Raw genomic sequence first — 27910 nt, 5'->3', positions numbered from 1 at the left:
GCCCCAGCCAACTACATTGTATTGTACTAACCCTGAGGCCTGACAGGTAAATGTATCTTTGACTGTAATAATATTATGAGAAGGATAATTGCTACTCACCATATAGCAGACATGGTGAGTTGCAGATAGGCACATCAAAAATACTGCCAGATAGTGATCTTTCAGCCACCAAGGCCTTTGTCAAAAATAGACAACATACACACACAGCCATGCAGTCTAAGGTGCCTTGTCACTGTCTGTGTGGCTCCCCCCATCAGGGGTTCGAATCCTCCCTTGAGCATGGGTGTGTGTATTGTCCTTAGCGTAAGTTAGATTAAGTAGTGCGTAAGCTTAGGGACCGATGACCTCAGCAGTTTGGTCCCATAAGACCTTACCACAAATTTCCAAAATACATACACACACACACTCAAGCAAATACAGCTTGCGCACACATGACCACAGTTTCTGGCTGCTGAGGCTAGACTGCAAGCCAGGCCTCAGCAGCCAAATATTGTGGTCATGTGTTATGTTTGTGTTACTGTGTGGGCATGTGTTGTCTATTTTCGACAAAGGCCTTGTTGGTCAAAAGTTCACTTCTGACAGTCTTTTTGTTGTGCCTATCTGTGACTCAGCACCTACACTATATGATAAGTAGCAGCTATCCTTTTCATAATATTGTTACATTCCATCTTGGATTTTCCTGTTTGACTGTAATAAACTTTATTGAATCTCACTGAGACCAACTGACTTATCTGAGCTCAAATCATCAAGTACTCTGTCAAATTATGACTGCAATATAATCACTTAGCTCTCCCACATCAACTTTGTTTCTCTTAAATCGTGTTGTGTTCTATTGCACAGACTGTGACTGGTAGGTTATTACAAGCCCTTCTTGTATACTAATCCTCCACATGTACAGATGAAACTACGAATCATTCCATGCTTTTTTCTCATTGTTTTATAGTGCTACTAAAACTGACAAATAAGTTGAAAACAGTGTAGCCATTGAAATATTTTATGGTAACAACCGAGTGTTATATACTTATTGTTAAAAATGATCATTACATCTTTATATTTTGTGACAATGCATTTCTGAGAAAATGCTGTCGTACACAAGCATGTACAAATAGAAAATAACATTTATCTATTTACTTTTTGCAGTTTGGTCATTACAGCATAATTAAAAATTAGAGAATACTATAAAAATGTACTATAGTTGAGACAGCTTAAGAGGCTCCCTGAAAGCTAACAGCACTATGGACAGTTTTTAACTGTGAAGCACAAATGCCTTCAGTTGAGACAAGTGCCCCCTGTAGCACTGCGAGGAAATTGAGGCATTGCTAGAGAGACTTTTATCAAGTCGTGTTATGTGACTTGCTGATGTGGACACTCAAAGTTGTTGCACCCAGACCTCTGCAACTGCCACAGAGCTTCTTATTCTGTCTCAACTGTAAATGTTTAAGGAAGATTAAGATTTAATGATTGTCCTCATAAGTACCATTAAGGATAAAATTATCTCTGTGCCAGCATCTAGCTGTTGGCAGAGATAGGTGTCTAGAACACCTCGGGATTTTTGAGTTACTGGTGAACTGGAAGGATCTGGCTGGCCAAGATTCTTTGTATTCTCTCATAAGTGCAGTTTTCTAGTACAAATATGGTGAGGACATGTGGAACAGATCAGACGGGAATTGTATAGATGTTGATTTTGTATTACCAGCAATAATGTGCATTGATTCGGTGCGCATATTCAATAGATTAATGAAGACACTCTTGAGCTATACAAGAGAAAAACACTCAGCAGCAAGTACACATCACCCATGGCATGTGATCACAATATCGATGTAAAAGAATTTCAGAAGGTTTGACACAAGGACACCATTCCTCATTCAGGTTTTGGCAGTAAATCTACACAATTTAGAAAGAAAAAATAACTACAGTATATGTTAGGGCTATCAGTGAACCAGATGCTTCTAAATTATGTGCCTATAGTGAAGACATACTCACCTGCCAAACCAATGAAGACCCCAAGTCCAAAACACGCAAAGAATGCAAGGAATACCATGACAAATTCCCTCTTGTGCATAGAATACAGTCGCATCTGAACTGACCTGTTAACATATTAATGGTGTAGACCAATTTTAAAAAAGTGAAGATATTGCATTTTTTTGTACTGAGCTACAGACACAAGAAACAATTAGCTTTATTATGGAAAAATTTGGGGAAACATTTTGAAAAATGATTGTTCTATTACCTTGATTTTGTTACAAAACTGGAACACTTATAAAGTGCATTTCCTCAAAAAGTGAGATACTGTGCTTCAACAAGTCATGTTAATATACAGTGTGTACCTGAACTCCACCAACAAATTTTTCTGAGGTTGTTCAGGGACATTTTCTTAGTATTTGATACAAGGGACATGTGGTTTCAACTGGCTCATTACAGGCAATAAAGTAGTTATGGCTTATTCAGTTTATTATCCCAATCACCCTCCTCTCTGTGACCATATCTTCACAACAGTGACAACGCCTGTAATATAACAACACTGTCCGAACAGGTCATGAAGTTCCAATGGTACCAACCAGCCACCGTGTCATACTCAGCCCTTAGGCATCACAGATGTGGATTATGGAGGGGTGTGTGGTCAGCACACTGCTCTCCCAGCTGTTGTCAGTTTTCATGACTGGTGCCACTACCCCTTAATCAAGTAGCTCCTCAATTGAAAGCATGTAATATGCAACTACCGAAATATATATCACATATGAAACACATATGATGACTGTTCAAAAAATCACGGAACATTCGTAATTTTGTGCCATGGTGTGTTGGAGTGAAATGTGGTTGGCATCCCCGCATATGCCTGAGTTTAAAGAGTAACTGCCGGAAGTTTCATTGTTGTTTGTCTGTCGGTGTCAGCGCTGCATTGAGCAGAATGATGTGACACACAGTTTGCAAATTACGAGAAGGCAAGTTAGTGGAGCAGCGCATCTACATTAAATTTTGTGTGAAACTCAAGAAAACCCTTACAGATACACACCAAATGATGTAGGAAGCCTATGATAATGATTGCTTAAGCTGTAGTTGATGTTACAAATGGTTGACATGGTTTAAAAATGGCCAGACAGAAGTTAAAGATGACCCTCGTTCAGGACACCCTTAGACGTCTACCAACGATGCTCATGTCAGGAACGTCAATAAAGTTGTGTGTGCCAATCGAAGACTGACTGTCTGAGAGACTGCAGAAGAATGTAACATTTCAGCTGGATTATGTCATGAAGTCCTGACACAGCATCTTGGAATGCATCATGTTGCTGCCAAGTACGTCCCACAGCTCATGAATCAAGACCAGAAAGACCTTTGCCTTACAATCTGTGACGAGCTTTTGGATTGTGCAAATGAGAACAAGATGTTCCTTAAGAGAATTGTAACTGATGATGAGATGTGAGTCTACAGTTATGATGTTCAGACCGAGGTTCAGTCACAATAAGTTGGGAAAGGTTCTCCAAGACAAAAAAAAAGAGCTCATCAGGTCAGGTGAAATGTCAAAACCATGCTGATACTTTTCTTTGATTTTTAAGGATTAGTTCATCAAGAATTCATGCCACAGGGACAAAGTGTTAATCAATGGTACTATTGGGACATGAAGCGAGTCTGCGAGAAAATGAGAGAAGAAAATGACCTGAAATATGGCGAGACAATTCATGGCTCTTGCATCACGATGAAGTACCCTCACATTCATCCAAGTTGTGTGTGACTATTGCACAAAAAACAAAATCACTGCACTGCCCCATCCTTTGTACTCTCTAGACCTGGCCCCTGCTCACTTTTTTTAATTCCCAAAGTTGAAAACCCCATTGAAAGAATGAAGATTTGCAACAATAGACAAGATAAAAGAAAGTTTACAGATGGTGCTTTATATGATCCAGCAAGAGGTGTACCAAGACTGCTTCCGGAAGTGGAAATGGCATTGGGATAGATATATCAATTGTGGAGGAGGGTATTTCAAAGGCGACCATGCACAATAAGTAAAAGATAAGCTCAGAAAAATTTTGTGGACAAAGTTCCAGAATATTTTGAACAGACCTCATATAGATTTATCTCAGAGCATTTAATCTGTTCTGTCACTGCACAGTACAATACATAACAAATGCAGAAATGTTTCCATGCAGGTATTATTCAAAATGTCGACCACCATGATTATGGCAGAGTGTCAGTGTCTGTTATCATACATCTAACATTGCTGGAAAAATGAACCTGAGATGGAACCAAATACTACTAAATGCGAGCTTGAGCTGAAGGGTAAAGTGGGTGTTAGTGTTGTCAACAGCAAGCATCACGAATAAATGGAGACAGTTTGTTTCAAAACAAGACACGAAGCACATAATGCCAAAATTTGCATTGTTGTACAGATATATTCAGTGAAGTACAGATATATTCAGTGAAGTATAGATATGAAGATAAACGGGGGTAAATGAATTGAAATTACTGTGTAATGAGCTACTGCACTCCAGGAGTCACCTACACCAAAATGCACAGAAAATATCCTTGAATAACTCCAAAAATAAAATTACCAAATATGCAGCAACCTGTTGCAAAATCATGTTTTATTTATTCACTTTTGCAAATCGATTTCAGTGCAGAGGTCAAACATAGAGTGATACATCGAGAATTGACTATGGCAACGAGAAACCATAAGAGGGCGTTGCAAAGCAAACCCACCATCTATGCGAAAAGATACAGCTAAAATAAAAATGAGAAGAAGAAGAAGAAGGAGGTATGACAAACAAAGTGACGTAAAAAATAATGATATAATATTAAAATATTAACATGAAATGGATATATTGACAAAGATTTTGTCAACCACATAGTACAGTTATATATGCCAAAAAGCGATTGTACAAATTAGTAAAAAGGAACAAACATAGATGAGAAGCACACCATCGAAAAAATGTAAAAAACCTTTTTTTAAATTTTTTAATTATTTATCATATTTTTTCTAAGAGCAAAAGTTCCTTTTTACTAATTTTTACAATTGCTTTTTAGTGTATATAACTGTACTATGTGGTTGACAAAATCTTTGTCAATATATCCATTTCATGTTAATATTTTAGTATTATATCATTATATTTTACCTCACTTTGTATGTCATACCTCTTTCTTCTTCTTCTCTTTTTTATTTTAGCTGTATCTTTTCGCATAGAGGGCAGGTTTGCTTTGCAAATGCCCCCTTATTGTTTCTCGTTGTCATAGTAAATTCTCAATGTATCACTTTATGTTTGACCTCTGCTTAAGACAGTATTACTACTCAAGGCACATATTGGTTCAAGGGTTCATTTTAAATGGTTTAATGCGTCTATATACATTTAATTGGTTTACGTTGCTTTATGTACATTTATTCATTTGGTCACTTTTATTAATTATTTTTATTCTTGTTTTGTAGCACCAATGATGGCTGTTAATCAGTTGAAATCCATTTGCAAAAGTGAATAAATAAAACATGATTTTTCGACTGGTTGCTGCATATTTGGTAATTTTATGGTTTGCGGTCACTGCATGACTTGGGAACCACATGGAGCCCACCATTCATAACTCCAAAAATGTTGTCAGTAGAGATTTTTATTATATTGTGCCACAACTGTCTTAACCAATTTTATCTAGAAGCAAAAATCAATCAAGCAAATGTTGTTTAATCACCTGGGAACATTAACTACCAAAAATGCTTTTCTTGTAACTATGTTCAACTGCAGATACGAATAGCATTACATCTTTTTTAAATAGCACCCTATATTTATTATTCGGTTATTCATTTCCTCTCCTCAAGATATTTTCAAAGATGTAGCACAGTGTACCTTTCACATAAAAATGACCTATTAAAAACGCAAGACTAAACTAAGTTTGGCTCTCTTGTACTAGCAAACAGTGCAGGTATCGAGAGTAATGTAACTCATTCACTTGCTGGAGCTGACAGTAAACAAACAAGGAAAATGCACATTGATCACTTAAGCAACCAATTCCAGTAAAAGGTTTGTCGGAATACGATGTACACCAATGAACTGAGTGTAGAAGTGCTATTCATCTATGGAGAATGTAAGCTAGCAGAACAGCCAGTGTGCATTTTCCTTGTGTTTCAATTTGTTTACTGTCAACTCCAGCAAGTGGACAAATTATATTATCCTGGATACCTGCATTGTGTGCTAGTACAAAAGATTCAAAATGAATTTTATGTTACATTTTTAACAACATCATGTACCAGATTTCTTGATTATCAGCACATTAAACACATTCACATGGGCTCCAAAGTAGACAGGAGACATGACACCAAGGATATTAAAATTCTGACTCCTGTTTCTAATAAAAAGTCTTAGGACTGTAGTAATTTCAATGTAGCCTCAGCTAGCATAGAGCTGGTATGAGGTAAATAAGAAGTGAAGGGTTCCTCAAATAAAAATAACCAAGTTTGTAATACTTTACAACTTAATGCTTTCTATGAAAACTACCTACAATACATTCTATGCTGATGTGATGTAATTGAAGCAGCAGAAACTGTAACTCTTTCTTCTCTCCCATGCCCTACTTCACAATGATCTCATCAAAACTAACATTGTAACATGAACAGATGAAATGTTATACCATCTATTTATTACTATTACTGGGTAATGAAAGGAAGGGGGGAAGCAAAATGCAAGCGAGTGAGATGAAATTCTTTGTAAATAGTATTGGAGTGACAAATATGTACAGGTTAAGGAATGAGAGGATCAGGGAATTAGTGAAGCATGAACCATTACCGGATAGGATAGAGGATGGCGGTGGCGGTTAGTGTTTAACGTCCCGTCGACAACGAGGTCATTAGAGACAGAGCGCAAGCTCGGGTTAGGGAAGGATTGGGAAGGAAATCGGCCGTGCCCTTTCAAAGGAACCATCCCGGCATTTGCCTGAAACGATTTAGGGAAATCACGGAAAACCTAAATCAGGATGGCCGGAGACGGGATTGAACCGTCGTCCTCCCGAATGCGAGTCCAGTGTGCTAACCACTGCGCCACCTCGCTCGGTAGGATAGAGGAATCAAGGCTTAATGAAATGGAGATGTTAAGCTGATGGAGGATAAGAGGATACCCAGAAATGTGAACAAGATGAAAGGGGAGCGAAAAAGACCAAGTGGAAGACTAAGAAACATGGGGCTGAAAGGACAGGATGCAGAAGAGAGGAGAAGACTGGATGAAGGTGAAACGGACAGATGATAGGTGACATAAAATGAGGGAGAGGTTATTTTCCAAACAGATCCAGCCAGTGGCTTGAAACTGTACAAGATGATGATAATTTATTAATCCTACTAATATCACATTCATTTGATATATTTGTGCACAGTCACCAAAGATAAAAGTGTCCCTGGTATCTACGGGTGCATAGCATTTTGAGAGATGCTAAAATAAATTTGGGAACCCTGTAGGAATAAGTGTACAGATATGGTTCTGGGAGTCAGAAGCTTTATGAAATTCAAACTGATTAATGGCATCATTACTATCATAGCCATCTTTGGTTGTGAAACATGGATCCTTAAAAATGCTGTAAGGAAGAGATTACAGCATTACAAATGCAGATCACATATGATTGGAATAATTTTTTACTAAGTTACTCACATAAGTGAAGTAGGAAACAGAATCTTTAGAACCGAATTATAATTGACATGCACAGCCAAATGCTTTTATATATAAGATCTGTGTTCTTAAGTTGCAAATCCCCATCAGCAATACTCATTAAGTATATAACAACAGACACATAGCAGCTGAATAATATACCTTAGAAACAAGCAGTCTTCTATACTGCTGATATTATTTTGCAGCCTCTGTAGCACATTTGTACACCTCTAGTTACCTTTGGCCCAATTTTCCCACTGCCCACATACATTTCCACTTGCAAATCATTTTTGACAAAAGGATGCTTCTTTCAGTGGTAGATGTTTCCTTTTATTTCACCATTCTACTCATTATCGCTCCTTTGCTGTGCTCATCTTATTTCCTAGATATCTATATCAATGCATTGCTTTTATTATACACTCTGAATTTTCATGCTTAACAGGCTGTTACTTTCAGACTCATTGCTCTTCATAAGTTCTGTGTTAGTTACAAATATCATTTCAACTTCTGAGTAACAAAGTTAGTTGATTAATCTGCACAGTTCTTTTAAATCCTCCATTGAGCCAGCCACAAAAACTTTATTGCTTGTAGAAAAATCTTCTCAGTGTTCAGACTGAGAATAACTTTGATGTCAATTTTGCTAGTGTCCCTTGACATAAGTGTGTGGTATTTACTCTTATTCTTGGCACTTCTCATCACTTCTTCAAAGCTTAGGAATGGCATCCAGCCTACTTACAATTCATTCTTGCTATTCATAATTATTTTATTTCCTTAACTGGTTCTTCAAAATATAATTTAAACTACTGAGATGATGAACTATGGCTCTGTATTGTTATCACTCTTTCATCCCTGTGCTTCTTTCCTTGTCACCTTGGAATCCAGACTCTCTTATTCCAATAAAACATCTGAGCGCTTTATCACTTTACAGCCAGGCAAATCGATGATGACGAGTCGGGTGACAGTAAGAATGCAAATACTTCAATAAATTTACTCCTGTACTAATATGTACATTTTTGTTGTTAAGTCCTACTTTGTATCTCAATGTCATACTTTCACCTCTTATGTACTCTGATGAAATGCTTACTCTCTAGCAAAGTATTTTTTCCAATGAAAAATGCCATGCCTGACACGATATCTGTAGCACTCAGAAGACATGGTCAGATGTCAATGTAATTCCAAGCATGTTCACACCATTAGTGGATATGTAAATGATTAGAGTTACAATCATCTGTGATAGGGAGAATGGCCATCAGAGTGCATTAGTATTGTTTGTGTTTAGTGTTGTTACCAGGCCCGGTATGGTATACAGGGGGCATGAACAGATGTTGACTGATCACTGTGAAGAACACAAAGATGCCAAGTACTCATATGACAGCATTATCAGCATCTGACAGTTTGAAACAGGCATCATTGTGGGTCTCCATCTGGCTGGTTGGCTGAATCCAGCAATATTCTTATTTGTGGGACATTTGGATGTGACAGCAGCCTGATGTTGGACTGCAAGGGAATGCAAGGGCAGATATATCGGTTGTCAATGTTCCAGTCAACCATTTCTGACCACCATAAGGGAGGAATGCTGTATTGTGCACAAAGCACATTACCACCCAATCATTTCTGCATATACCATCCAAGAACAAGTAATGGCTTCCCTGCAACATTCTGTGCCAGCTCACACCATTTGTTGGAGACTAGCAGCAGCCACACTATGGAATTACTGTACCACAGACAGACTACCATTAACATATCAGCACATCAAGTGTGTCTGGAATAGTGCCATCACTGGGAAGAATAGCTGTTGATGAATGGCACCCCACTGTGTTCAGTCAAAGAATTGCAGTTCTGCACTACTTCAGATGACCATCATCAGCAATATGGCACCAACCTGGGGAGGACTCCCCATTCATCCAATGTTCTGAAGAGGCAAAGCAATATTACTGCAGGCATCATGGTGTGGGGAATCAACACATATGACTTCAAGTCATGGATGACAGTGATTGAGGGCACCCTCAAGGCACAACAGTATGTCACCAACATGCTGTGTCTTCGTGTGTTATTCCTCATGCAACAGTATCATGGTGACATTTTTCAACAAGACAATGCTCATCCACACATGCCATGTATCTCTATGAATTCCTGATAATGTTCCAGTGCCCCCATGGCCAGCAACATCCCCAGATATGCCCCCAATAGAATATTGTAGGATCAGCTCAAATGTCAACTCTGTCCCAGTATAGTCTCCAGGATGTCAAAGGACAGGGGTGACAAAGAACTGTTGCAACAGCTGTGGGTCAGCTTGCCTCAGGAATGGTCGCAACGGCCTATGATACCCTCCCCAAATGAATTAAGTGCATGCATAAAGGCAAAATGGATTGCAACATCACAGTGCTAAGTGGGCATATACTTTAATTTGAGACAGTTTTGTAATGGTATTATTTTACAGTGTAATTCTAGTTGTGTTCATGACATCTTAATATTGCAGAAGAAAGCTATTACAGTAATTACTGGTTCTTGATATAAAGCACAATGTAAATTTTTGTTTTGTGAACAAAAAAATATTGACAGTAATAAACTTAGATATATACTACAGGGTGGCACACGAAATGTGTTACCACTTGTTTCTTTCACAATTTACGACGCACATTACATATACCGCTGGGATCTCTACAGCAGTACCAGCAGAGCTTGGAAAAACAAATGAGTTACAAAATGACATGTAATTCACGATACTGCCGCTAGGAGACTAGTAAGCAGCAATGGCTGACAATGGAAGACTGACGACACAGCAACGATCGGCAATTGTGTTACGTTTTCATGAAACGAAAAGCCTTGTTGTGGCTCAGAGGCGTTTTTGACAACAGTTTAACACACGATGGGTCCCTTGCAAAAAGACCATCCACAGGTTGTACGATAAATTTGTACAGGAAGGAACAGTACTGGAAGCGAAGCGACCTCGGCCTAAGCCTGTTTTTTCGCTGGAGAATATTGAAAGGGTACGAGTTGCTGTACAGAGAAGTCCCGGGAAATCGTGTAGAAATGCAGCAGTGCAACTGGGAATATCCAGACGCTCCGTTCAATGCATTCTTAAAAGTGACCTCCATATGTACCCATACAAAATGACTAGTGCACAGAAGCTCACTGAAGAACACAAGCAGCTGAGACTACTGTTTGCTCAGTGGGCGGAAGATAGGGAAGAAACTCTCAACAACGTTTGGCTTTCAGACGAGGCGCATTTTCATTTAGACGGTGTGGTTAACAAACAAAATGTACACTTTTGGGCCACTAAAAACCCACAAGTGCTTCATGAACGACAACATTATGTTCCGACGATTACAGCGTGGGCAGCAATTTCCAGTCACGGACTTATTGGACCCTTTTTCTTTGAAGAAACTGTGAACAGTGAGCATTATTTGAGCATGCTTCGCAATAGCTTCATTCCACAGCTTCTTGCTACTGCCTTGCCCTTCAACATGCAGTGGTTCATGCAAGATGGAGCAAGGCCACATACTGCAAACACTATGTTGGAGTTTTTACATGATCATTTCGACATGCAGATCATTTCACTCAGATTTCCAGGTCGCTTCAATGGTGGACAAAATTGGCCCGCCAATAGTCCAGACCTCAACCCATGTGACTTTTTTCTTTGGTGGTACCTAAAGGAAAAAATTTTCCCGAAGCATCCACGTGATTTAATGGAGCTCAGAAGACTTATTCTTCAAGCTTGCAGTGAAATTACGGAAGACATGTGCCGTAGGGCAATCACTAACTTCAGTGTTCATCTGAAGGAAGTTAGGAAACGAAATGGTGGACATATTGAGCATGTGCTGAGTTAGAACAAATATCCATGGACAGCTCTTCATTGTGGTGTATGTTCCTTTCAGATTGTATTGACAATAAAGTTTATATTCAAAAACAAAATGGTAACACATTTCGTGTGCCACCCTGTATGTTTTAATTTATACAAAGAAGAAGTTAGCAGAAGCAAAACACAGAGAAAATATACACTGTTAAACACAAGAAGCAATAGATGCATTTATACTCCATACCACAGACTGTCAACATCACTTAACAGCTATGACCTCATGGGGCACAAATTATTTAATGAGCTTCCACAAACTGTACAAGATTTACCAGAACAAGCATTCAAACAAACACTACATGACTAATTAATAGACAAACTATTCTACAATATAAAGAAATTTACCAATTAGCAAATTTGTACATAAAACAGTAATGTTAAGAACTACTATAGCTTTTTTTTTAAATTATAAACTATATTATATTATGTGTGTGATGTTGCCTACTGCTGTTGTGACCTAACGACATAATTACCACTGAAATGTCATTACAATCCTCTCAACCTGTGAAGTTTCATATTTTCATATCATTTCCTCCTCTCTTTTTGGTAGCTTCATTTTTTTGTCAGGCACTGTATACTGTCATGCATTTTGTAATGGGCTGTGATTAGAATAGAGTTCACACCAGTATTAGCACTTCACTGACCCTCTAATGGAAAGGTGAACGGTCAATGGCTTATGCTCTTATTTCTGGAAATGAACCGAAGATCCTCTACTCAGCTTTCTCCCAATGTAATAACCTGAGTTTTCCTAATCGCCACAGTCTAGTATTGCCTGCTTCCTGTGCCCTTCTTAGCAAATCCATAAATAAAAGTAATCCAAAATCCTTTGCAAATGACTGAGAATGCGTATTTTATAAACCTCAGAATATGAATTGATCATGTAGATCAGCCCATCTAACACGTACAATTTTGTAAAATTTGTGTAGCTAGATATAGCCGTCTCACCTTTCACACCGGTCATGATGGTATGCTGGAGCAATGTATCGATTGAACTCGCTGAACAGGTCACTAAATTGTGATAACGTACTGCGGATTTTTAATCCCCATCCAGCTGAAGGCAGATGATATGAATATCCAAGACCTGCTCCATCAATTTTGGCCATCATGTAATACCCTGCAACAGACAAGCATTAGCTATTTTTCTAGTAAAGGAAGAGAGAATGGCAAAAGCAATACCTCAAGATACAAAAGAGCTTAAGAAATAATGAGTTAACTTCCTGAACTTATGATGATAAGTGACTTAAAGAATTCTGCATAGGCAGCAAAGAAATCTTTACTCTATGGAGACTGTTGCTCAGCAAGTACTTCCTAGTCCTGGAATAGCTTGTACACTTAATCTAGATGCAGTCCAAGCCTCCGAGCGCAGTGAAGAACTACAATCACAGCGTTAAACCACAAAGTTACATTGTTTTATCCTGTAAAGCAGTCATATTCTTCAACGATATGCCACTACAAATTGAAGTATCAGCCCCTATCAGTTCAAAATAAGGTAAGATTCAAGAGAAGAAACCAAGCAGGTAAAGTGATTGCCTTCTTTTCAGTCTATGTTTTACAGTTACATAGCCGGCCGAAGTGGCCGTGCGGTTAAAGGCGCTGCAGTCTGGAACCGCAAGACCGCTACGGTCGCAGGTTCGAATCCTGCCTCGGGCATGGATGTTTGTGATGTCCTTAGGTTAGTTAGGTTTAACTAGTTCTAAGTTCTAGGGGACTAATGACCTCAGCAGTTGAGTCCCATAGTGCTCAGAGCCATTTGAACCATTTTGAACAGTTACATAATTTTGGGAATAGTATGCATAACGAATAAAATTAAGTTGAAATAAAATAGAACTAGAATCTCTGGTACATATCTACAATGAAACAGAATTACTAAATGTGGCTGCAAATGAGTTACAACATGCAAATAATAAGTCATGAATGTAATTCAGATTTAGGTGTTCTTGAGTATCTAGCTGAGTTGTCTGTTCCATTTTGCACATAAGGCTTTAATGACTGATCTAGGCTTTTTCAGATGTTTCATGCAGTGGTCTTATATATTCTTGCTGTCTGGAGCCAAACCAGACCATTTGGTGTTCAGGTGAAATGATCCTTTCATTCAGCAGTTTCAGAAATTTCTCTGCCACAGGTGCTGGAAACACTTGTCATGAAGAAAATTCTCACCCTTAAATTCAGCTTAGTCATGTCCAACCACCAACCAGTTTTGAAGAGCAGGGACAGACCGGCCAATCATATTTAGGTCAGAAAAAAAGCAGAAACTGGCGAGGCAACTACAATAGTGAACAGGTCTGGGCAGATAGCAAATGTTATGTTACACAGAGAGTGAACATACATGAGATTAACACATGAAAAAAATGAATAAGCCGATTAAAATGGAATTGTTAACTCACCTATAAATCTGAAAATAACAGCCAATCATGCTAAGAAAGCCTAAGAAATCAGAAAATCTTTCACAATGACTTACAATTGACACTGACTGTTTGATGCTACAGTTTGTAGAGTAAACCAAAAAATGTATAGTCATTAATGCACAAATTATGAACTTTAGTACAGTATGTACTCAGAATTATTATGAACTTCAACCATCATTGATTCAGTTAAATTCATTAATATAATTAAATGAAACATGATAGTTCTATAAATTTATAATGCTATTTTTATCTCCCTCGCCACAAATTATTGTACTTGGATTACTTTTTTTATTCATTGTTAATTATAGCTTATTTCTGTGATGACAAATACAACCTGTAATATTTCTCAAATAAATTACTGATCTGTTTACCAGATAAATCTAACATTAGTTTATTGCTGTTTACACAAACACTGGTTCAGTGCCAAAATGGTGCTGCATGTCACCCTTAGTAGTGAGGATTGCCAGAAGTTTCCCCGAGTGTAATTTTCTGATATTTCCCTGATTTCCAGACAAGTTTCAGCATTTTTCAATGACAAATTTTGAGATCTCAATGATGGGTAACAATCTAAGTTGTCAAAAAATGTAAAGACTTCTGCATTTCTAAATGTGTAAGCAAAAATCTTAAGTACTAGCATCAACATCTTTTGTAATGAACCGTTTTTAGATCAAGAAAGCAAGCCAAATGGTATATGTGTTTCATTAAGACCACTGATGTTACCTTATTTCAACAAAAATACGCAATCTGTTAGACTCGCAAAATAGATTTGAAATACCTTCAGGGTCAATCCATTTAAAAATCACCCAATATGAATAAAATTTGTTGCTCAACATGTTTGATTTTCTTGATTTTTTTATCATGAGTTCCCTATAGGCAGGCATTCACAAAACACTGTTTTAAAAATTTTATATGTCATAGTTTTTTTCTGGCAGCTGCTTCTACAATGGCAGTTGGGCAAATTTTAGTGGAAATCGACGTTTGCGGAAAGTTTAATTGCCAAGTTATTTTAAAAGATATCAGAATAATTCAAAAACCAGTGTGCTCAGCATGAAATGAACTTCAGGCATAATTTTTTAAAATTTTTCTATCATGCAAGAGAGTCACTCAAACTCTTTCTGTAAAGACTCTGAAAAAATTTATCAATCTTCACTTTTTAAGGCCTTCAATTTTCATGAAGGAAGAGAGACTCACTAATAATATGTTATCTCTGTGTTGTGTACTTACATAACTACCTGCAGTAAAAGTTGCAGTCCTGAGAATGCACCCCTGTTTTATCTAGAGCTTTTCAAAAATGGCCAAAACCCTTCTAACGTCAATTTTCGCAGTTCAATATCTAAAAAGGGACTGAATGAAAACAAGTGAAAATTTTACAGAAGGTTCTTTATTCTCATGGGAATATCTGACAAAAAAATTATGACTGAGACTCAACTACATTGAGAGTAATAGAGCAGCAAATTTCAGTAAAAACGCTACTCCTCTACATGCTCGAGCAGTGCCAAGTTAGCAAACAAGAGCTTGAAATTATTACAGTTGACATTGGTCAAATGATGTTTAAATCATTACATACAATAAATGATCAAATATTTCTACTTTTAAATAACAATGGGCAGAGATAACAATTGGTAAGGGTTCTAATTCTTAAAATTAACGGTACATTTGTTGTACTAAACTTACATACAGTATACACGTAATAATGTTTCTCCATGTATACAGATTTAAAACTTCAGTTGTAACTACTTGCCAGCTGCAATTTTCATTAGGGAGTTAAACAAACACGATATTTCATTGCATAGTTTATCAGTTATGTTGTGTGTTCTACCAGACACTGTTGTGAGTTCCAGTGGAGTCAGCTTTCGTACTATTTTATTTGCAAGCACCCAAGCAATGTCATTTTTGGAAAGTTGAAAGGCAGTTCTTGGACCAGAAGGGTGAAAGAAATGCACTAAAACATCATTGTTATCTTCACTTTTCTCTTCAATTTTTCAAAGCCACCACTTCTCATCATACATATAAACAACAAAATTATTATTTGTAAAAGATGATACACTTGTAAAAAGTATTGAAGTTTGATGATCATCAAAATTGGAGCCTTTGGAAGTAACAAAACATCTTATTTGATTGTCACTTATGGGAACATATCTGTGATAGCTTCTTGTTCCTTTCAATGGTAAACAACAATCAAATCTCTCAGTCAGCTTTGTTTTGATTTGTCCAATTTCAGTTGAAGAAACAAATATGTATCTAATTCCAGTAATATTCTGTTGACAGTATTTGAACAAATTGTGTGGAGTCAGGATCTGTTCTGGGTAAGGTCTTTGAAGGGAAGCTCGTGTAACTTCTCTTTTTGTTGTTCCGCCTATCCCATCGCAAGAATTCTTTCCGTGTGATGAGGCAAAGAAATTCCACTCTGCTGGTAAACCAAAATCATTTTTGTGTTGGCAGATATTAATGAAGTTTTTCTTATTTTTGTACTGGCTGCTAGCGCCATCACGAAAGTAGATTATCTTTTCAACATTACGTACGATATTCTTAATTTCTCTGATGAGGTGATGTTGAAATGCATGCACAGTCGTGGTATTATGTTCTAGGTGGTCACTAATTACACAAATAGATTTGCAACACACGTATTCTTTTTTAAAGTAGATGATAAACAGATGCAGTGTTGCTTGTGCATTAGTCCAGTGAAAACTTTGAATTTCATCCTGTACTGTAAATGTATAGTTTTCTGCAAAATCGCCAATCACTAAACAGTGGGTTTCTTTCAGGTTTTCTTTCGTTTCCTTAAAATATTGAGCTTGAGCTTTTGAGATAAAGTGATGGGATTTTAAAAGCACCAGCTTATCGACAAGAGACTGTAAAAATTCCTCACTGGGCATTACCTGTGTAATAAGCTCAACTCTATCAGTTTGTACCCATTGTTTGAAAACTACTTCATCATCAGGCAAGATGTCAAGTTCATTTTTTAAGATATCAATTAGGGTATCTGCTCCAGGACATCCTGCACATATGTCAAGCATACATTTTTCATTACCAATATCACATACCATGAAAGCTATCAGGTCTTTATAATTTGCATTAAGCTTTGCTCCTTCCATCATAAGCTTTGTGTTTTGATGATGCTTGCAAACGCATACAGTATCAGTTCCTGATGAACCCAGAAGAACACACCACTTTGGCCGTAGAACACAAAACACAGAGCAGCCAATTTTGTTATCTGGGTATTTTTGTTTATAGAGGCTGTAGAGCTCATTCAGCGAGAGAAGAATTAACCTTTTCTGCTTCTGCACCTTAGCATTGTCAATCACAGTTGAAACACATTCCTCTTTACCAGGACACATGCGACTATTGTCATCATCCCCGTAAAATTCTTTAACACTATTAATAACAACTTCACTTATTTTGTTGGCACCTTGTCTTTTCAAAAGATGTGGTAAGATACCTTGATCCATAACTAGCTGCCTAGTTAACTTCACCATGTATTCAGATGCACCAAATTCCTCGATTATTTTTTTCTTTGACCATGATCTTGGCAAGAGGCTAATTATCTTAATTTTGTCATCTTTACTGGAAACTTTGAATTTTTCTTTCATTTTGGTAATAAGTATATCATACTCACATTGTACATTTTCTGTACTATTTCCATTCTGAGCATCTAAGTCATTATGGAAAGATTCTTCCAATTTTCGCTTGACAGCACTTGTAATTTTATAAGATTTTCTTTGTAAAGCTGATAGTCGCTGGTCTTTGTTGAGCTTTGTTATTTTACGTAAAGGAGATAATTCCAAAGTTTCACAGATTGATTCTACTTGATGCAAACGATCATCCTCAACCAATTCAAAAGGCCCAGGGAGAAATTCAGGATCATTCTCAACACTAGTTGCCACTTTTTCAGCTGGTTTATTTACAAATATTCTTGATGCGCAAGTTGGGCATAGAGCTTGTCCAGGAATTAGGTTAGTATCCACATTTTTTTTTTTTTTTTTGTTAAGGTGTTCAACTAGCATTTTACGCAAACCATTTTTAACTGGCTTTTTGTGAGTACCAAATGGGTCACAACACTTTTTACCAAAAATGTGGTTGTATTTGTCTAAATATTTATCTTTGTGGAAATAAGAAATATTAGAAATTTCTTTCGAAATTCTTAATTTTAACAAACATTGTTCTTCAGCTGACAAGTCACTCACACTTATTAATTCTTGATCCACTTTCTTCTTGTAGTGTTGTTTATGGCACTGTTCACTTATTAGTTCACCCACAAAACAACTCATTTCAATACTTGAAAAATCTACTATTCTTGAAAACAGTTGAAGATGGGAGACTTCAGATCTACACTTACAAAACTTTTATTCACTTGTTTATTGTCTTGGGTCCTGCAAAGAAAGTAATATGAAAAGTAACTCCAATGGAATTCACTAAGTGTCTGGTAGAACACACAACATAACTGATAAACTATGCAATGAAATATCGTGTTTGTTTAACTCCCTAATGAAAATTGCAGCTGGCAAGTAGTTACAACTGAAGTTTTAAATCTGTATACATGGGGAAACATTATTATGTGTATACTGAACGCAAGTGTAGTACAACAAATGTACTGTTAATTTTAAGAATTAGAACCCTTACCAATTGTTATCTCTGCCCATTGTTATTTAAAAGTAGAAATATTTGATCATTTATTGTATGTAATGATTTAAACATCATTTGACCAATGTCAACTGTAATAATTTCAAGCTCTTGTTTGCTAACTTGGCACTGCACGAGCATGTAGAGGGGTAGCGTTTTTACTGAAATTTGCTGCTCTATTACTCTCAATGTAGTTGAGTCTCAGTCATAATTTTTTTGTCAGATATTCTCACGAGAATAAAGAACATTAGCTGTAAAATTTTCACTTATTTTCATTCAGTTCCGTTTTAGATATTGACCTGCGAAAATTGACGTTAGAAGGGTTTTGGCCATTTTTGAAAAGCTCTAGAAAAAACAGGGGTGCATTCTCAGGACTGCAACTTTTACTGCAGGTAGTTATGTAAGTACACAACACAGAGATAACATATTAGTGAGTCTCTCTTCCTTCATGAAAATTGAAGGCCTTAAAAAGTGAAGATTGATAAATTTTTTCAGAGTCTTTACAGAAAGAGTTTGAGTGACTCTCTTGCATGACAGAAAAATTTAAAAAAAAAAATTATGCCTGAAGTTCATTTCATGCTGAGCACACTGGTTTTTGAATTATTCTGATATCTTTTAAAATAACTTGGCAATTAAACTTTCCGCAAATGTCGATTTCCACTAAAATTTGCCCAACCGCCATTGTAGAAGCAGCTGCCAGAAAAAAACTATGACATAAAAATTTTTAAAACAGTGTTTTGTGAATGTCTGTCTATAGGGAAGTCATGATAAAAAAATCAAGAAAATCAAAAATGTTGAGCAACATCACCTGGGTGATTTGAAATGGATTGACCCTTCACTGATTTCAGAAATAACCTCAGAAAAAAGTAGGCCTCTTGAAAGAAGAGTATAAGGCAGGGAAGAGTCGTGTAAACGAACACTATAGGTGACCACCAATAAAATGTTGGCTCCACTATGTTCGTTATTGTCGTTTATTACCTATTGTGTTATGTCTATTATTTTACAGCTATTGTGTGGTATTTCTTTCCAGAAATATGTAAGTACATAGCGTACCAACTGCCAGTGACTGCCACAGTTCTCTTCTTCTCATTGTCCATACTTTCTAATGTATAAACTACTTTCGAAGTGCCAAAATGTACTAGAATCAATAAAATGTCTATATAACACCACACTGTACAATGTACTTGCAGTGAGACAGTAGCAATTCCTGAAATCCATCGCTCGCGGCCCCGGCCTGCCAAGGAGCACCACAGTTCTTGGTCCATGGATAAACCACAAAAATCTGCCGCATTACACTACACACAAACAGAGCTGTGCTGCAGGCAGATCGGTGAGACTATATCTGATGGGCAGGGCCTGCACATTAGTGGGAAACGATGGGTTACAGATCAGCAGGCCCGATTCATTAGTGATACCCACAGAAAAGACCTGCGGTTTTGATCCCTCATGGAAGTTCACTTGTGTGGCCAGGTATTTATGTGCCACTGGCACCATATTGATGAAATGAGACTGCAGCAGTCAATCCATGCAACAGACAACTTGCGTGAATATTCTTGAGAATCAATGCTGATGAGGACAGGTAGCAACTCATCGTAAATATGATCGCTGAGCCACAGGCAGGCAGATAGAAAAGACAATCACCTTTGTCAGAAAATGAGAGCACACACACCTTCACACAATCACTCAGACACAACTCATGCAGTCACGACTGCCATCTCCAGCCACTGTGTCAACAGTCTCTGAGAATCAGGTCCAAACAAACCACTTCTCATGCCTCCCTGCCTCTCATCAGCTGCTGCTAGGCTAGCGGCAAGATGTGGTGGCAGCACTGACTGCAAGCTGAGGGGAGTGGTAGAAAGGGAAGATGGAGTAAGAATGAGGGAGTAGGGAAATGACGCATGTTCTCAGCTGCACCCAGCCAGCAACAACGCATGACATCTCAGTAATCAAACGATTTCATCTACTGATACAAAAACGAGATTTTTCCTGTGTTTTTTTCCAAATTTCCCTAATATGTTTGAAATTCTCTGATTTCCAGAACTTGTGGCAACCCCGGTAGTACTGAGTGTGAAAGACAAGAAATGCAATAGACTTCTTTAACATACTGTATTCCAAGAGCAGCACACACGATTGTAATTACATGTTACAGTGTGGAGTTTGGATGTGGTCTTGTGAAGGCACAGCTCATGTGAGTTTGATTTAACTACGGTACTGTAATCATCACAGAAACCTACTACAGATAGAGAAGTCATGAATGAACAATGTCTCACAAAAAAAAGTGAAGCACAAAGATGGGGATGTGGAAACAAAATGAAGCTTCGTGGGTTGAGGTTGAGAGGGTATGTGATGTTTACAAAATCAAGTAAAATTTACAAAGAACTTGGCAGTTTGAGCCCACTTATCAGTATTACGTTACATCTCCTAAGGCCTGGGTGCGTGCATTGATTCTGTTGGGATGGGTGTCATTAAGCTGTTGTATCCTCTCCTGAGGCAATCTGACCCTCAATTGTTGGAAATACGGAAGCATCCGATCCCGCCCGCCTGCTTGGACCCACAACGTCACAAATATGGCGGAAACGACCATCAATGACAATTCCAATATGGCGTATATAAAGTCGTTACGTACACATTATGAAGACGAAAATACATCGAAAAACAAACACACATATGTTCCACAAAAAGCTTAATGACACTGACAGGACAAGTGCGGGAGATTGGGGGTTTTTGGGTGGGAACAAACTAAATATATACAAATTTAGACACCCAACCCCATACAAAGCCACGCAAAACGACAAAAAAAACTTACATCACAAAACTCCCCAAATACCACTAAACACAATATCATCTAGAATAAATTGGGATCGAACATTTTCCTTGACCTATATAGAAGTTCCCGATCCCATCTCCCAATACAAATACCAACAAACACCGCCAAACATTGGGATCAAACACATCCCTTGACCTATATAGCTCTACAGCAGCTCCCAGTCCCATAAATTGGGATCGAACACTTCCCTTGACCTATATAGCTCAACAGCAACTCCCGATCCCATACCCCAATACAAATAACAACATACTCCGCCAAACATTGGGATCGAACACTTCCCTCAACCTATATAGCTCAACAGCAGCTCCCAGTCCCATGAGTTAGGATCGAACACTTCCCTTTACCTATGTAACTCAAAAACATCTCCCAATACCAATACCAACCTTCACAGCCACAAATTTCAATGAAACACTTCCCTAGACCCCAACACACAACACATACACCGAAAACAAAAAAATAAAAACTTACCACAAAAAAGTTCCGGTGCCACAAACTAGATTGGCCACCACAATCACACATAGGTGCATACACTCAAACAAAAAACACACACACACACACACACACACACACACACACACACACACACACACACACACACACACACAAACCAACGAAAAAATACTCAACCAAAAGAAAAACCCAACCCTCCCACACCTCAACCCCCCCCCAACCAACCCAACCTCCCCCAAAATAAAAAACCCACATACAAAAACCAAATGTAACATAAAAAAATCTCAATCACACACTACAACTCACCAAAACCTTCAACAAAATAGATCCTGCACAACTAAAACACAAACACACTCACTCCCCCCCCCTTTAACAAACACAAAATAAACCATCCACCCCACCCTAAGCCACAGCCACCCACCCACCTACCCAGACCACCCTAACCAACCACTTTCGGCCTATACATTTTACTCACAGCCCTTAAGAAAACCCGAACAACACAATAATCCTCAGGGACACTCTTCCGCCAACAGTATTCATCTAAATGAGACTGAAGGTTGGAAGAGCGCCTCTTCCCCCTCCAAAGAACTGACTTAACCGTCCCCCACATCCCCTCTACTGTATTGGTACAAGCCCCCGTCTCATAATTCTTAAACTCTAAGCTATGATTCACTACTAAATGATAAAATCCCCTCTCACCCAACCCCCTATACCAAGAAAAAGCATAAGAAACTATTATATATTCCTCAATTAACCCCACTAATTCGGCCTTAGACCTTCCTTCCACAACCCTAAAAACACATTCGGAACACCCCCCCCCCCCCCCCCCCGGAACAACAGCCCCCCACACAAGAGACCAGCCACAGACTTACCCCTCCCATACTTCCTTTTCCTAAACTGCAACTCGTCCACCTCCACAACAACCCCATGCCCCCCCCCCCCCCCAGCTTACCCCTGTACTTAATAAAGTCTGAACACACTTCACGACAAAAACAATACCAATCAAGCACACTCCTCTCACTCACACCAGTCTCATGCGCGCAAAAACTGTGTGGGGATCTATAACAAAAATAATAAGTAACCAGTACAATCTCGCGCATGCCCAACCTACCAACCTAGACTTCTTGAACCAGGTACCGCGCCATATGGAACACCAAATGTCGTCTTTCCGACAGCGCCACATATAACCGTCCCTGGTCCGAGAGGCCGGAACTTTAGCCAACTTCATATCTTCACGGCAAACACTGCACTTGACCACCTTGGCAATTAAGCCAAAAAGCTGCAGAAACTTAATCAGCTCTAAAGGGGTGCCCCCATCATAGCCCTCAAACGGGAACTATTAATCTTATCTGTCATATCCATTCCTGAACGAAAAACAACAACTGATTAAATTTAATAACAATACCACACGACATACAGCGATCATCACTACATTAACCTTCACACAAAACCACAAAATCGTTAACTCACTGAAATGAATTCCACTTCAAACACACTCGAACAATACTCGACACCGAGCAACAGCAAACTGAGCCCAATACACCAAACAAACGAAAACCCTGAACATACCACCAGAGGGCACAACAAACCACAATACGGCGACATCTACAAACACGCCACACTCACAAACCAAACTCTGCGCCGTCATGACATCACACACCACAACGCCCTTACGTCACGGGTCAAAGCCGATGTGTGGGATCGGACGCTTCTGTCGACCCCAATTGTTGTAACTGGTCTTTGACATGGCACTGGGATGGAGTTGAAGTAGGAGCCGGATCCACAAATGTTCTATCAGGGAAAGATCTGGGGATCTGGCCGGCCAGTGGAATAACTCAACTTCATGCAGGCAGTCTCTCTAGATGTGCCAAGTGCGGACAAGCATTGTCCTGTTGAAAAATGTCACCATAATACTGTCACATGAGCAGTAACACATGAGGACACAGGATGTTCTGGACGTACTATTGTGCCATCAGAATCCTCAATCATTACCAGCCCTAACCTGAAGACATACCCAATGGCTCCACAAATCACAATGTCGGGAGTATCAGGCATAACAATACTGTACTTCTCCTAAACATTCGAAAAATGGGACCTTTCCCCATGTTGCCACCATACATACCGACGTTGGTTATCTGGGATAATGCAACTCAACGTTGAACACAATATGATGCCATTCATCAGTAGTCCATGCTTCCTAGTCACAGCACCACTCCGAGTGTAGCCATTTGTGTTGTGGTGCTAATGGCAGTCTATGCATGGATGTTAATTCCATAATCTGCCTGCTGCTAGTCTCTGACCTATTGTGTGGGATGACACAGAATGTTGCAGGGAGTCCATTACTTGATCTTTGATGGCAGGTGCAGATGTGAAGGGATTACAATGTGCTTGGTGCACAATATGGCAATCTTCCCTTGAGATCATCAGACATGATCCACCTGAACCTCAACGACAAGTATACTTGTGCTCACATTCCCATGCAGCCCAACATTGGGTCACCACTGTCACATCTGAATGCCCCACAAATCTGGATATTGCATTTTTCGACTACCTGGCCAAATGGAGACCCACAATGAGGCCCCTTTCAAACTCATGTACCGATAATGCTCTCTCACACAAGTATCTCCTTGTCCTTCACCGTGATCATTTAACATCTGATGCTGGTCACATCCCTTATACACCCTATGATGCCTGGTAACAACAATAAACATGAACAACACAAAAACACTATGGAGGTCACTCTACATGTCACAGAGAACCATTCACTTACCCGACAATTTGTGTGCACATGTACAAAGTTACATCGACATTCGATCACGTCTTCTGGGTGCTTCACTTTTTTTGAGGCAGTGCTTATTTTGCATATGAAATAGTTAACAGAAGTATGAAATTCACATACTGAATCTTTCAAGAAGGGCGTTTCTCAGAGGGGATAACATAAGAACCAATCAGTGTGTGTTAGAGAAACATGGTTATTTTTCCAGAAACAGTTGCACTGCCACTGGTACTCTATCCAGAATTAATTAATTCATACAAATCATTTATTTCTGTTTATGAATCCTTGAGCTGTTATTAAAGAACTGCCTTTTACCAATACAAACAATATGTGAAACTGGAATAGCTTCCTTTATAAACTGGAAAAGTAGAATGCAACGAAGGCAAAAACTATGGATTTCTACCAACCAGCTACGAATGAGGAATCTCCATCGAACTATCCTTGCAACAGGTTTATTACTCAGATCGAAAAATCTATATTTACCATATTTTGTAATGCAAAAAGGAGATCTTCAAGAAATGCATACATCAAACAGGCAGCAGAAAGCTCTGCCAAGTTTGAAATGAAAAATTATGCAGAGTAGATATACATGTAATCAAGAAATGTTATTCAGCCTTCAGTGATCACCTCACTAGATTTTGTCATAAAAAGAAAACCTATGAAAGTGTAAATTTCTGGATGGAATCAATATTCATGATAGCCTAATGAAACACTCAACTGCCCACAAGCAGATGAGTGTTACTGGAGATGGCAAAAAACACAGTTACAAATCAGATGTGTGTGATTTCAGAGTTTGCACATACATACAGTTCACAGGTCACTTACAGAGGTCACCTGGTAGTGGCTAGATGGCTGGACTCAAACACTGATATTTTTTATGTAAATGAGTTGGTCAGTTGTGCTGCCAGAAGGGGTAAATTTTATATGTAACATCAAAACTTATTAAATACCAGAGAATTAATGGTTATGCACTCAATACATGAATAAAATCTCTGTATTCTCTAGGGAAAGGAAAGGGGGGGGGGGGATGGAGGAGTGCAATGCCCCCTCTCACTCTACACCCTTGCCATTGTCTATGGTATGAAGCATTTCAAACTACAGATTTATTGTCATGTTCTGAGGAATATAGCCTACCACATTTATTTTCACAACTGTACTCAAAACTTTTTCAGTTCTAATAATGGTTATTGACTATATCGCAAATGGTTGAAGTACTGTCTGAAAAAAGTTGCAGAAAAATTTAGTAAGAAGTTGATAAGATTTCAAAGTGGTGCAATGATAGCCAACTTGCTTTATGTACTGAAATATAAAATTATGCATTTCACAAAAAAAATGCAGTATTCTGTGATAATAATATCAATAAATCACAATCAGAATCAGTCAATTCATACAAATACCAATGAGTAAAAACATATAGGGATCCAAACTGGAATGATCACATAGGCTCAGTTGCCTGCAAAGCCACAAATTTGCAGGATATTATAAAAGAACACAAAATGATACTTTGAGTCTACAACTCAATGGCTTGAAACCAATAGGCTAATTCTCAATTATGAGAAACCTAAAACAATACTGTTCAGGAACAACAACAGTAGAAGAATAGAGGAATCTCAACACTTACAAGCACTGGGTATAAATGTAGTTCAAAAAACAAAATTATTAGGACTCACCATAGATAATTGTTTACTGTGGGAAGACCACACTGCTATGATACCGATCAAACTAAATTCGGCCATATTTATTCTCCAAAAGAGCTATGGAGTAGAAATGTGAGATCAAACAAGTGATGCAATTAAAATCTTCAAACTGCAAAAACTAAAAATCAGAATAACGCCTAAAATGTTCACTTTTTTGAAAATATTCCATTCAAATGGAATATAACTGAATACGAAGTCACATCTCTCATTCAACGATCTAAAATTATCCCCTCGTAAGAACAAATCTAGGGAAACCAAGTTGTGGAGTATAAAGCTTGAAAGCATTCACGAGACATGTCATATTCCAAAAACGTTGGGTCGAAACCGAAAATTACAAACCTGATAGAGAAAAGAAAAATCAGAACTACTGAGTAGGATACCAACAAACATAATAAACAGATAGTGCCCCATTAATATTCCTTGACGTGGAGAAACAGGATATAAACTTTAAATAAGTTTTATTCAACCTTAATACCATTTACAACACTTCACCTAGTACATCAAAAGCATTACTGGATTTACTGGATTAAATCTGAACAAAAATTAAATCTGAAAAATATGTGTTTTGAAATCTATATTTTTGAGGTTGATGCCGGCCGGTGTGGCCGAGCGGTTCTGGCGCTACAGTCTGGAACCGAGCGACCGCATTGGTCGCAGATTCGAATCCTGCCTTGGGCATGGATGTGTGTGATGTCCTTAGGTTAGTTAAGTTTAATTAGTTCTAAGTTCTAGGCGACTGATGACCTTAGAAGTTAAGTCGCATAGTGCTCAGAGCCATTTGAACCATTTTTTGAGGTTGGTTAAGTAAAGTGCAGCTTTGAGCCATTAGGCTATAGGGCTAGGGCTAAAAAGTTGAGAACATTCCAGTTCCTGGGGATGATATCTCTTTGAACTCGAAATCTGACATTTCTTCCTCATTCTTCTTGCGCTGACATATTTGGCCCCATTGATTGAGTGAAGATGGACACACAGCATGGCTATGTTCTTCAGAGTTTACTACACTAGCTTTGCCGGGTAAAACAAAGTAGAATAAGCAAGCCAATTGGAGTGTCTTATTGCGGGCAGTAAAATGATAAACTACTGTTGTGTTTCCGTTGGGCAGCAAGTGCAGGACGCGTTCTTGTGGGAATTTGGGCATGTGATGGGCACGTGTCTACTGCCGCTGTGCTTGTGCTGTACTAAGAATCTGCGCTTCACGATATTGGCCCCTACCTGCAGCTCAGAAAGGGCTGTACGAGGACGACAAAGAAAAAAGCGCGAGGACCATATTTCGGCAATGAAAATATGCGTATGGCATATTTGGCCGGGAATCCACTGCTCTGTACAGATTTAATCCATCTTGACAGCACAATGGCGTCGAAACCGCCGCCGCACGGAAGAATCCGCATAATTTCCCGAGAACACTGTGACAAAAACAAATATCTCAGATACGTAGTCACTGCTAAACTCACAGTGTTTCCCGTTGCGCTCGGTAATGTTAAATGTGCAGTTTAGTAGAGTCGAAGACAAACATTGCCAAAAATTCTGCAATGAATAAAAAAGTTATACCCTCAGATTCCAGACGGATACGGAACTGTGCGTATTATTAACTCTGACCTCTCACTACCCATCAAAACTCCACAAACTTGTCAACGCAATGGATCTTACTTTTAACGAAACCTCGAAGTGC

General features: G+C 38.5%; 1 protein-coding gene across 2 annotated transcripts in view; it reads right to left on the bottom strand.

Annotated features, from left to right (window-relative positions):
• The window catches only part of LOC126234751 (transmembrane protein 181), a 236396-nt gene that overhangs the window by 118634 nt on the left and 89852 nt on the right, over positions 1 to 27910 (bottom strand). Inside the window, exons 2-3 of one of the 2 annotated variants that reach the window (XM_049943498.1) lie at positions 12412 to 12580; positions 1984 to 2087 (exon numbers count right to left, since the gene is read on the bottom strand). In XM_049943498.1, coding sequence (XP_049799455.1) covers positions 1984 to 2087; positions 12412 to 12572 — 265 coding nt within the window. In that variant the 5' untranslated portion in view covers positions 12573 to 12580. Of the gene's footprint in view, positions 1 to 1983; positions 2088 to 12411; positions 12581 to 27910 lie in introns of those variants that run through there. The other variant, XM_049943499.1, reaches the window with a different exon arrangement.

The sequence above is a fragment of the Schistocerca nitens genome, chromosome 2, assembly GCF_023898315.1.
Source record: "Schistocerca nitens isolate TAMUIC-IGC-003100 chromosome 2, iqSchNite1.1, whole genome shotgun sequence".
In the NCBI taxonomy this organism is placed as follows: Eukaryota; Metazoa; Arthropoda; class Insecta; order Orthoptera; family Acrididae; genus Schistocerca; species Schistocerca nitens.
This window is presented reverse-complemented; position numbering and strand designations above follow the sequence as displayed.